At 39.2% G+C, this 12,924-nt stretch overlaps 1 protein-coding gene across 1 annotated transcript in view; it reads right to left on the reverse strand.

The window, feature by feature from the left end:
• Positions 1–1,709: 1,709 nt before the first annotated feature.
• The window catches only part of CHPT1 (choline phosphotransferase 1), a 51,680-nt gene continuing 40,465 nt past the window's right edge, over positions 1,710–12,924 (reverse strand). Inside the window, exon 8 of the mRNA XM_073900405.1 lies at positions 1,710–1,868. Coding sequence (XP_073756506.1) covers positions 1,725–1,868 — 144 coding nt within the window. The 3' untranslated portion in view covers positions 1,710–1,724. The remainder of the gene's footprint in view (positions 1,869–12,924) is intronic.

Raw genomic sequence — 12,924 nt, forward strand, 5'->3', positions numbered from 1 at the left:
TGGTATATATATATATATATATATATATATATATATTGTAATTATTTTTTTTCTTCCAAGTTTTTATTTAAATTCAAGTTAGTTAACATATAGTATGTTGGTTTCAGGAGTAGAATTTGGTGATTCATCACTTACATGTAACACCCAGTGCTCATCACAAGTGCCCTCCTGAATGCCCATCACCCATTTAGCCCATCCTCCCACCCACCGCCCCTTCAGCAACCCTGTTTGTTCTTTATAGGTAAGCAACTCTTACAGTTTGCCTTCCTCTCTGTTTTCATCTTGTTTTTCCTTCCCTTCCCCTATGTTCATCTGTTTTGTTTCTTAGATTCCACATGAGAGAAATATGGTATTTGTCTTTCTCTGACTTATTTTGCTTAGCATAATACACTCTGGTTCTATCCATGTTGTTGGAAATGGCAAGATTTCATTCTTTTTGATGGCTAAATAAAATTCCATTATATATGTACACACACACACACCTTTATCCATTTATCAGTCAGTGGACACGGGCTCTTTCCATAGTTTGGCTATTGTTGATAATGCTGCTTTAAACATTGGGGTGCATGTATTCCTTCAAATCTGTATTTTTGTATCCTTTGGGTAAATACTTAGTGCAACTGCTGGGTCATAGGGTATTTCTATTTTTAACTTTTTGAGGAACCTCCATACTGTTTTGATTATGTGGTATATTTATTTTTTTATTTATTTATTTTTTAAAGATTTTATTTATTTATTTGACAGAGAGAGACACAGCGAGAGCAGGAACACAAGCAGGGGGAGTGGGAGAGGGAGAAGCAGGCTTCCCGCAGAGCAGGGAGCCCGATGCGGGGACTTGATCATATATTTATACAATAGAATACTACTCAGCCATAAAAAGAAGGAAATCTTGGCATTTGTGAGAGCATGGATGGACTTTACGAGTATTGGGTTAAGTGAGATTAAGTCAGAGAAAGACAAATACCATATGATGTTACTTATATGTTGAATGTGGAAAAAAAAGCCCTCATAGGTACAGGGAACAGACTGGTGGTTATCAGAGGGAAGTGGTTTGGGTGTGTGAAAAAGGTGAAGGGACTCAATTATATGGTGACAGTAACTAGACTTATTGTGTTGATCACCTTGTAGTATATGTAAATATCAAATTATGTTATACATCTGAAACTAATATTATATACCAATTTTATCTGAGACTTTAAGCAATCAAAGTGTGATCAAAGTCAATAAAACACTGAGGCCTTTGTTTGCTAAACTTTAGATACAAGTAGTAAAACATAGGATTAAAAATAGGAAAAAAATTGGGGCACCTGGGTAGCTGAGTGGGTTAAGCATCTGACTCTTGATTTTGACTCAGGTCATGATCTCAGGGTCATGAGATCAAGCCCTGCGTTGGAGTCCATCTTGGGCATAGAGTCTGCTTAAGACTCCTCTCTCCCTCTCCCTCTGTCCTCTCCGGCACATCCCCCTCCCCCCACCTGCTCTTGCTCTTTTTTTTTTTATTTGTATTGTTATGTTAATCACCATACATTACATCATTAGTTCTTGATGTAGTGTTCCGTGATTCGTTGTTTGTGCGTAACACCCAGTGCTCCACGCAGAACGTGCCCTAATACCCATCACCAGGCTAACCCATCCCCCCACCCCCCTCTCCTCTAGAACCCTCAGTTTGTTTTTCAGAGTTCATCGTCTCTCATGGTTCCTCTCCCCCTCTGACTTACTCCCCTTCATTCTTCCCCTCCTGCTATCTTCCTCTTTTTCTTTTTTCTTAACATATGTTGCATTATTTGTTTCAGAAGTACAGATCTGTGATTCAACAGTCTTGCACAATTCACAGCGCTCACCATAGCACATACCCTACTGCTCTTGCTCTTAAAAAAAAAAAAAAAAGGAAAAGAATTGCAGAGCTGGTAGCAAATTAAGGCAAGTACAAAGTCAAAAAATATTTTCAAATTATCCAGTGGAAACTGATTCATGCATAGAAAAAATGAAATACCCCAAATTTAACTGTATTATCTCTTGGTAGTGAGATTATGAGTGAATTTCATTTCTTTCATAAATTATTTATCTTCTACAAATTGTTTTACAATGAATATTTATTTAAGATAACAATTTAACAATAAATTTTAGGTAAAATTATAATGACCTATATTAAATTTTTAGTGGAAAGTAGAAAGTTTTATTAGCTAACCAAGGGAAAGCTAACTTTGAAAATCCATAAGATGTCTTTGGTTCCATTTTAAGAGACTCCGTGTGATGAAATAGTCATTTCAATTCTTGTGTTTTTATTTAGTTGGATAAGGATTAAAATTTGAAACTTACAAATAAAGATAAGTTCTCATTTGGAGCTAGAAAAGCCAAAAGATGACATGATCTAATCTTGATTATTCATGGGGCAGATATCTTTTCTTTCTTATTTCCTTTGTGGTTTTCACAGTTTTAAGTTTCCTAACATTTGAGAAAATAAGGCATTGGTGTTAGTATGTCACCAGATGGAGATGTTGAGCTGTTCTTGTTAATGTAGCAAATCAAGTCAGGGGTTCCAAACTTTAGTCAGTATGAGCATGACGTGGAGAATTATTTAAAATGCAGATTCCTGGGGCACCTGGGTGGCTCAGTCGTTAAGTGTCTGCCTTTGGCTCAGGTCATGATCCCGGGGTTCTGGGATCAAGCATTGCATCAGGCTCCCTGCTCCGCGGGAAGCCTGCTTCTCCCTCTCCCACTCCCCCTGCTTGTGTTCCCTCTCTCGCTGTGTCTCTGTCAAATAAATAAAATCTTAAAAAAAAATTAAATAAAATGCAGATTCCCGGGATGCCTGGGTGGCTCAGTCAGTTGGGCCTTTGGCTCAGGTCATGATCCCAGGTTTCTGGGATTGAGTCCTGCATCAGGCTCCTTGCTCAGCAGGGAGCCTGTTCTCCCTCTGCCTGCTCTGTCTGCCGCTCCCTCTGCTTGTGCTCTTTTTCTCTCTCTCTGACAAATAAAATCTTTAAAAAAGGAGAGAGAAATAAGCTTCTGTTTAATAAATTAAAATGCAGATTCCCAGTCCTCACCCAAAGAGTTAATTTGGTAGGCCTAACATGGGGCCTAGGAATCTGCATTTTTTTAATTTTTTTATTGTTATGTTAATCACCATATATTACATCATTAGTTTTTGATGCAGTGTTCCATGATTCATTGTTTGTTCATAACACCCAGTGCTCCATGCAGAACGTGCCCTCCTCAATACCCATCACCAGGCTAACCCATCCCCCCACCCCCCTACCCTCTAGAACCCTCAGTTTGTTTTTCAGAGTCCATCATCTCTCATGGTTCGTCTCCCCCTCTGACATACTCCCCTTTTCTTCCTCTCCTGTTATCTTCTTCTTTTCCTTTTTTCTTAAAATATGTTGCATTATTTGTTTCAGAAGTACAGATCTGTGATTCATCAGTCTTGCACAATTCACAGCGCTCACTGTAGCACATACCCTCCCCAATGTCTATCACCCAGCCATCCCATCCCTCCCACCCCCAACCACTCCAGTAACACTCAGTTTGTTTCCTGAGATTAAGAATTCCTCATATCAGTGAGGTCATGTGATACATGTCTTTCTCTGATTGACTTATTTCACTCAGCATAACACCCTCCAGTTCCATCCACGTCGTTGCAAATGGCAAGATCTCATTAGGAATCTGCATTTTAACACCTCTTTCCTCAACCACCACATTTCCCCACTTCATCTTCTGCCAGTGATCCTGACACAGGCTGGCCCATGAACCACACTTAGAGAAACTTTTGTATTTGAAGCTGTGTATATATGAAAACATTTAGAGAAAGAATACAAACTGAGAACTAAGTAAAACCAAGTCCTGGGAAACTCCAACATCTGATGGTCCACTGAAGAAGGAAGAGTTAACAAAGATACTGAGAAGCTGCCAGAATAAGAGGATAGCAAGAGAATGTATAGCTATAGAAGCCAGATGATGACAGAATGAGGGAGGGGAAAAAAATTTTATGTTGTTTTGACTTAGATGAGAACCAGAGAACATGCATTTGATTTAGCAACATGGAGGTCACTGGTCACTTTAGAGGGAGCACCATTTTAAAGTAGAAAGGACCAAAGGTGGTTTAGGGTGGTTTAAAGGGTATATGGAAGGAAAGGAATTTGAGGCAACAGCCTTAGATAATTCTTTCTAGAATTTTGATGGCTAAGAGGAAGACATAGGGGAGTGACTGTTTGGAATTAAGGCCCAGGAATTTTTTAAGTTGTGAGATATTAGAATATTTGTAAATGTTAATGGGAGGGATAGAGCAGAGAAAGGGAGAGAAAGAATGAATAATATAAGATTCTTAGAAGACAAGAGCCTGTGGAACTCAGAACACAGGAGGAGGGACATCTAGTCTAAGAGGAGGAAAGAATGGACTCAGATCCAGGTAGGCTATAGCTCTGATGGCAGAAGTTTTGGGGGTTACAGTGTGAACTACTCCCTCAGGGGAAAAAAATAGGACTGTTAAATACTAAGTGTGAAGGGGAAGTGTTACTGTTCATTACTGTTCAAGGCTGAATAGAGTAGAAAAGGCTGGGGACAATGAGTTGCCATAGGGAAATGGAAGAATTTAGGGCAAAGTTGAGGGCCCAACTGAGGCTGGAACTCATAAATAAAACTGCTACAGGGGCACCAGGGTGGCTCAGTCGTTGAGCGTCTGCCTTCGGCTCAGGTCATGATCCCAGGGTCCTGGGATGGAGCCCCACATTGGGCTCCCTGCTCCACGGGAAGCCTGCTTCTCCCTTTCCCACTCCCCCGGCTTGTGTTCCTTCTCTCGCTGTGTCTCTCTCTGTCAAATAAATAAAATCTTTAAAAAAAAAAAAAAAGTGCTACAAATTTGTTCCTTTGGGTAGTTTTCTCCAGAGGCACCAGAATGATGGTAGGTAGCACAGAGGAAGATAGTTGAGTGTTTGCAGAAATAACATTTTGCCAGACAAATGCAGTGAAAGTACAGGTTGTTATTTGCATGAGACTGAAATGATGGAATTTGAATCAAAGACAAGAGGGGGGCCCATGGAGAAAGGAAAAGTAAAATGGTAATGGATTGAAAGTCTGGATGAGACTGGCATGTGGTTATATTGTGAACAGATGAGACTAAGTGACCTGGAAAGGTGGGACGTATTGGTTTGAGTGCAGGATATCGGACAGGGGAATTGTGAAGGTGGAGCAGCTTCAGGTGTGGCCGTAAGAGCTGGGGAACTTTAAATGGAGTGCAGGGGCAGGTCATTTTAGATAAGGACCTTAAGAAACTGAGAGGTCAAAAGATGTGGGCAAGAGTTGGAGTGAGAAGACTGCCAAATGCCACTGTATTTAGTAAATGAACAGGGGAGACCAAGAAGGAGATATTAAGGATACTTGGACATCTACCAAAAAAAAAAAAAAATAAGTTTTTTTTTCCCCCCTGTGATTGCAAAAATATCAACTAGTTATGTATAATCTTGTCCCTTTCAAACCTTCTAAGGAAGCTCCTTTGTTTTGGTGAGTGGAATTATAGGGTGGATACAACAGAAGCATGAGAAAGTTATGTTGTTTACAAAAGAAAGTAATAGAGTGACCTAAAGGGGAAGATCCAGGGAAAGAGGAAAATGGAAAAATAGGGAAGAGGTGTATTAGGGAAGCAAGCAAGAGAGGTAGTGGGAGAGAACTGGCAGCTGCCATGAGGCTCTCCTAAGGGCACTTGGAAGGAAAAAGCTCCCTGGTTAAAGGGATGTCTACGAAGTTGTTCTGTTTGATGTGCAAAGTGTGTCACCTCACTAAACTTAATAAAATCATATCATTTGCCTATTACAGGCAGAATTGGATGGGACAACATGTGAGAGACTGGCCTCAAGACTGTGAGATGAGTGACTACCACAGGGTCCTTCTAAACTAGTCTATGCAAGCAGTCTTCCTTTTGATTAAATAGCTGTGGACTTCTTAGATCTTTTTTGAGATGCCTTGTGACATTTTATATCTTCTGAGTAACTCTTATGTTTGAAAATTGAAAAAACGTATTTTCCATCGCTAAATTTGCATTTGTTAATAAAATATTTAAACTCTAATTTTTATCAAAATTTTAAATTATATATTATTTAATATGTCTGGCACTGGTAGCATTCATATGTTTGATATTCAGGAAATGGTATACCAGTGTCTCAACAAATACCCATTATAATATTAGTAATGTTGATAACAGGTTTACTGAGTACTTGCTATATGCTATTGAGTGCCTACCAAGAGTTTTTATGCCTTATTTCACTTTTTAAAATCCAAAGTTCTATGAGATAAATACCATTATGCCCCTTATATTAGTGAAGAAAGAAACAGAGGCTTAGAGAGGTCAAGTAATTTACCCAAGGTCTCACAGTTAATAAGTGGCAGAGCCTAATTTAATTTTGTTCTAAATTTTCACGTCATGTTTTAAAACATTTTTATGAGTTTCTCCTTGAATAACATTGTACTTGCTGTTAGAGGTGTCAACACGTGACTGAGTTTCTAGGTGATAAAATGTGAGCAGAAATAATGTGTGTCACTTCCAGATCTAGCCCATTAAACCTCCTACCCGATGCTCCTCCATATTCTTTTCCCATCTAGCTGGCAGGGACAGAGACCACTTTTTGGCAACTTTGGAACCCCTAAGTTGAAGATGGCAGAGTTTCCATCAGCCTAGGTCCCTAAATGACTGCACACTGAAAGTTCCCTGAGGACCTCTTTACTTTCCCAGTACTGTTATAGGAGAAATAAACTTTTTTTTTAAGTCATTATACATGCTTGGTTTTATTTGTTGCAGTAATAGTCTACCCTAGCTAATGCAAACTGGGTAAGAAAAATTTCAGTTATGTACTTCTTTATCATTCACAATTGCATTTGGTTGCATTTCACATAGTGACTTAACCAAATATAATTGCCCACACTGTACCCGAGATACAGGGAGGTGCAAAAATATAAAAGAGGTTTGTGATAACTTATTTGCAGAGACAGCTACAATAATTCCCCTGTCTCTGTATGTACAGATTTGTGCTGCTCCGCCCATCAAGAGGTAGCATCTGGGGCATGTGGGTGGCTCAGTCTGTTAAGCCTTTGGTCAGGTCATGATCCTGGGGTGCTGGGATCAAGTCTCACATTGGGCTCCCGGCTTCTTCCTCTGCCCCTCCCCCTGCTCATGCTTTCTCTCCCTCTCTTTCTCTCAAATAAATACAATCTTAAAAAAAAAAGAGGTAGAATTTATTTCTTCACTGTCTGAAGATGGGCTCGGCCATTTGAATAACTTTGGCACATGGGACAAATGCAGAGGTTTGAAAATGATTGTGCTTTGGGGCTTCCTCTTTTGACTTCAGCTGGAACCCGGAAACCATGATGTGGATGGGCTTGAAGTAGCTTCCTGGAGAACCCACTTTGAGGAAAACTGAAACACCCCAGCCAACAGCCTTCATGCCCCCAAATATTACAGCATAAAACAAAACTGGATATACACCATGGGATACATATGAAATATAAAAGGATGTAGGAAGTTGAAAAGTAAACATTAGAAAAGATATACTAGATAAATACTAAACAAAAGCAGCACAGGGAAGTTTTATGAATATAAGAAAAAACAATTTAAAACAAAAAGCATTATTAAGGGCACTACATAATGATTAGAGTTTCAACTTACAGAAAGATGAATAAATTCTAAACTTTTATGTGCCTAACTAGTTTCAGAATACAAAAATCAAAAATTGATAGCACTGTAAGGGAACACTTACAAATCCACTATCAGAGTAGAAGACTTTAACACATAACCAATAACCCCTCAATTATTCCTAGGCCAAGGAGACAAAGATATCAACAAAGTCTTAAAAGATATGAATGATACAATTAGTAAACTTAATTAGATGGACATATCTAGAACTGAGCACCTCCAAATTAGAGCTTACCCATTCTTATCAAGCACACAGAGAATAATTTTTTAAATGGCCCTTGTGCTAAATAAAGCAAGTGGTAACACATTTAATATCACAGGTATGATCCAGATTATAGGTTATCGAGTTAGAATATTTTAAAGATTTTTTTTTTTTTTTGACAGACACAGCGAGAGAGGGAACACAAGCAGGGGGACGGGGAGAGGGAGAAGCAGGCTTTCCGCGGAGCAGGGAACCCGATGTGGGGCTCAATCCCAGAACCCTGGGATCATGACCTGAGCCAAAGGCCAGAAGCTTAACGACTGAGCCACCCAGGCGCTCCTCAAGTTAGAATATTTTTATTAAAAAGATAAAATTGAAGAACTACATTTGTTTGAAAGTCTAAAAACATTAAATAACTCAGGAGTCAAAGAAGAACTCATAATGGAAATTTAAAAATACTTAGAACTTGATGGTAATGAAAATATTGCATATCAAAACTTGTGGGATTCAGTTAAAGGGTACATAGAAATTTATCAACTGAAATGAGTATCTTGGAAAAGAAAAAAAGACTGAAAATAAACAAGTTAATGATCCAACATAAAAAGTCAGAAAAAACAACAAAAGAGAACAGAAGGAAATAATAGCAAAAATTAATGAAAGAGAAAACTAAGATTTACTAGAAAAGATCAGTAAATAAAAAAGTCTAATAGCAAAGATACACCTCTGGTGATGTTTAAAAAACAAGGAAAGACTTGGGGGAGAATCTGCATATGGAGGTTAATGGTGACCCCCCTGAATCTGAATCTCTCCACACATCTTCTCTGAGAACCATAAAATAGCAAAAGCGAAAATAAAATCATATATAAGCCATGCCTTTAGCATTACCAGGAGACAGAGAATACAATGAATTTTCTAAGAGAAGTGGCTCAGTTGGTTCAGCGACTGCCTTCGGCTCGGGTCATGGTCCTGGAGTCCCGGGATCGAGTCCCGCATCGGGCTCCCTGCTCAGCGGGGAGTCTGCTTCTCCCTCTGACTCTCTTCCCTCTCGTGCTCTCTATCTCTCATTCTCTCTCTCTCTCAAATAAATAAAATCTTAAAAAAAAAGAAAAATTCCAACAGAGCTTGTGCCACTGCTGTACCCACAGGCTCGCAGCACCCAGGTGCCCCACTTTCGTGTCGTTAAGCATTTTAGGAGCACCTTGGTGGCTCAGTCGGTTAAGCGGCTGCCTTTGGCCCAGTTCATGATCTCCAGGTCCTGGATCAAACCCTGAGTCGGGCTCCCTGCTCAGCAGGGAGTCCGCTTCTCCCTCTCCCCCAGCCCCTCCCCCTACTCGTGCTGGCTCTTGCGCTCTAATTAAAAAAAAATAAAATACAAAAGCATACTGGAACTAGTGGAAAGATACCCCTTGCTCTTTGCTGGAACATTTTAACATCATTAAAATGTCATCTTTTCCTAAGTAAATTTATAAATTTTGAGATCCCAATAAAAAGTCAAGGTTTTTCTGAAACAGAAAGAAACAGAAAACTTGAACAGAACAATAACAAGCAAAGAAATTGAATCAGCAATCAAAAAATTCCCAAATAAACAAAAGCCCAGGGCCAGATGGCTTCACAGGTGAATTCTACCAAACATTTAAAGAAGGGTAAATACCAATTTTTCTCAAACTATTTCAAAAAATAGAAAAGGGGAGGCGCCTGGGTGGCTCAGTCGTTAATTAAGCGTCTGCCTTCAGCTCAGGTCATGATCCCAGAGTCCTCGTATGGAGCCCCGTATCGGGCTCCCTTCTCCGTGGGAAGCCTGCTTTTCCCTCTCCCACTCCCCCTGCTTGTGTTTCCTCTCTCGCTGTGTCTCTCTCTGTCAAATAAATAAATAAAATCTTTTTTAAAAAAAGAAAGAAAAGGGAGGAAAACTTCCAAATTCATTCTATGAGGCCAGCATTACCCTATACCAAAACGAGATAAAGACTCCACTAAAAAAAAAAAAAAAAAAACAACTACAGGCCAAATCCCTGATGAACATGCAAAAATTCTCAATAAAATACTAGCAAACTGAATCCAACAATACATTAAAAGAATCACTCACCACTGATCAAGTGTGATTTATTCATGGGTTGCAAGGGTGGTTCAATATTCACAAATCAATGTGATACACCCCATTAATAAAAGGATAACCATATGATCAGTCAATAGATGCAAAAAAAGCATATGACAAAGTATAACATCCATTCATGATAAAAACCCTAAAAAAAGTAAGTTTAAAGGGAAGATACAACATAATAAGGGCCATATATGAAACACTCACAGCTAATATCATCCTCAATAAGGAAAAACTAAGAGGTTTTCCTCTATGGTTAGGAACAGGACAGGGATGTCTACTCTCACCACTGTTACTGAACACAATCCTGGAAGTTCTAGCCACAGCAATCAGATAACAAAAAGAAATAAAAGGCATCCAAATCAGCATGGAAGAAGTAAAACTCTCACTACCTGTAAATGACATGATACTCTATATAAAAAACCTGAGAGACTCCACCAAAAAACTGCTAGAACTGATACACGAATTTAGTAAAGTTGTAGCATACAAAATCAATATACAGAAATCTGTTGCATTTCCAGTGGCACCTGGGTGGCTCAGGGCATGATCCCAGGGTCCTGGGATTGAGCCCTTTATCAGGTTCCCTGGTCAACCGCGAGTCTGCTTCTCCCTCTCCCTCTTCCTCTACCCCTAACCCTGCTTGTGCTCTCTCATGCATGCACTCTCTCTCAAAATAAATAAAAATCTTAAAAAAAAAAAAAGGAATCTGTTGCACTTCTATACACCAATAATGAAGCAGCAGAAAGAGAAATTAAGGAACCAGTCCCATTTACAATTGCATCAAAACAGTAAGATACCTAGGAATAAACCTAATCAAAGAGATGAAAGACTTGTACACTCTGAAAACTATAAAACACTGATGAAAGAAATTGAAGACAACACAAAGAAATAGAAAAACATTCCACGCTCATGGGTTGGAAGATCTGTGTCATCCCCCCTCCAGCTCACGCTCTTTCGCAAATAAATAAAATCTTAAAAAACAAAACCTCTACAATGAGGTATGTCACACCTGTGAGAATGGCTAAAATAAACAACACAAGAAACAGCAGATGTTGGCAATGATGTGGAGATAGGGGATACCTCTTGCACTGTTGGTGGGAATGCAAACTTGTGCAGACACTCTGGAAAACAGTATGGAGGTGCCCCAAAAGTTAACACCGAACTACCTACTACCCACAATCCAGCAATTGCACTACAAGGTATGTACCTAAAGAATAAAAAATACTAATTCAAAGGGGTATGTGCACCCTGTTTACAGTAGCATTGTATACAAGAGCCAAATTATGGAAACAGCCCAACTGTCCATCAACTGATGAGTGGATAAAGAAGATGTGGTATATATAGAATGGAATATATTATTCCGCCATTTTTATTCTTTTTAGAATGAAATCCTGCCATTTGCAATGACATGGATGGAGCTAGACAGTATTATGCTAAGAAAAATAAGTCAGTCATAGAAAGAAAAATACCATATGATTTCACTCATATGTGGGGTTTAAGAAACAAAACAAATGAGCAAAGGGGAAAAAAAAAAAGAGGGAGGCAAACCAAGAAACAGACTCTTAACTATAGAGAACAAACTGCTGGTTATGAGAGGGGAGGCAGGTGGCGGGGATCGGTAAAACAGGTGATGGGGATTAAGGAGTGCACTTGCTGTGATGAGCATCTGATGTTTTATGGAAATGTTGAATCACTATATCGTATACCTGAAACTAATATTACACTGTATGTACACTAACTGGAATTTAAATAAAAACTTTTAAAAAGTCAAGGTTTTTCTTCTTAGACACAAGATGATGCTAAAAGTCACGTTTTTAAAAATGCAAAAGGGCGCCTGGGTGGCTGAGTCGGTTAAGTGTCTGCCTCCAGCTCAGGTCATGCTCGCAGGGTCCTGGGATTGAGTCCTGCACTGGGCTCCCTGCTCAGCGAGGAGCCTGCTTCTCCCTCTCTCTCTCTGCCTCTCCATGCTCGCTCGCTCTCTCTCTCAAATAAATAAAATATTTTTTAAAATGCAAGAATAGCTAGGAAATCCCTGAAAAAAGTAGCTATGAGGGGCAACAGGCCTATCAAATATTAAAATATGCTCATGGGGCACCTATGTGGTGCAGTTGGTTAAGCTTCCGATCTTGGTTTTGGCTCAGGTTGTGATCTCACTGTGGTGAGCTTGAGCCCCGAGTGGGGATGGGGATCCCCACTAAGCAGGGAGTCTGCTTGAGATTCTTTCTCTCTCTCCCCCTCTCTCTCTTGCCCCTCCCACTCTGTGCACTAGCACTTTCTCTCTATAATAAGTAAATCTTTAATAAATATATATACACACTCACAAGTGTCTATAATTCAGTGTGGTACTGGTACATGAATGATAGGTCAGTGGAATGTAACAAAATCCAGATGTTAACCCAACTCCTTATGGAAATCTAGTGTATAATAAAGATAGTATTTCAAATCAAGCGGGGGGCAAAGGTTGAAGTTTTAGTAAATGATGTTGGGATAATTGGATAGATATTTGGAAAAAGATGAAATTAGATCTGTTCTTCACACTATATAGAATTCTGTCTGCCCTTCAGAGTTTACATTCTAAGGGGTTTGGGGAAGACAATAAAGTAAATAAATTACATTTATAATAAAAAATGGTAAGTGCTAGGAGAAAGGTATATAGGGAAGGGGACTAGGGAAAGAGAAGTAAGGTGCAGAGTCTGCATTTACAATATCTAAAAGTAGGGGCGGAAAAGGCCTACTGATATGAATACTAGCATTTGAACAAAGACTTGATAACACAGAGCAAGTCATGTACATAGACTTCATTCCAAACTAGGTAAAAGCAGAAAATTACAAGCCAATCTCAGTCATGAAAATGGACACAAAATGCTGTATAAACCAAACATAGCAACATGCTTAAAAAGCTAATATATCATGATCAACTTGGGTTTATCACAGGAATGTAGGTTT

The sequence above is a fragment of the Callorhinus ursinus genome, unplaced genomic scaffold (genome assembly GCF_003265705.2).
Source record: "Callorhinus ursinus isolate GAN/ISIS: 27379988/994484 unplaced genomic scaffold, GSC_fseal_2.0 scaffold14, whole genome shotgun sequence".
In the NCBI taxonomy this organism is placed as follows: domain Eukaryota; kingdom Metazoa; phylum Chordata; class Mammalia; order Carnivora; family Otariidae; genus Callorhinus; species Callorhinus ursinus.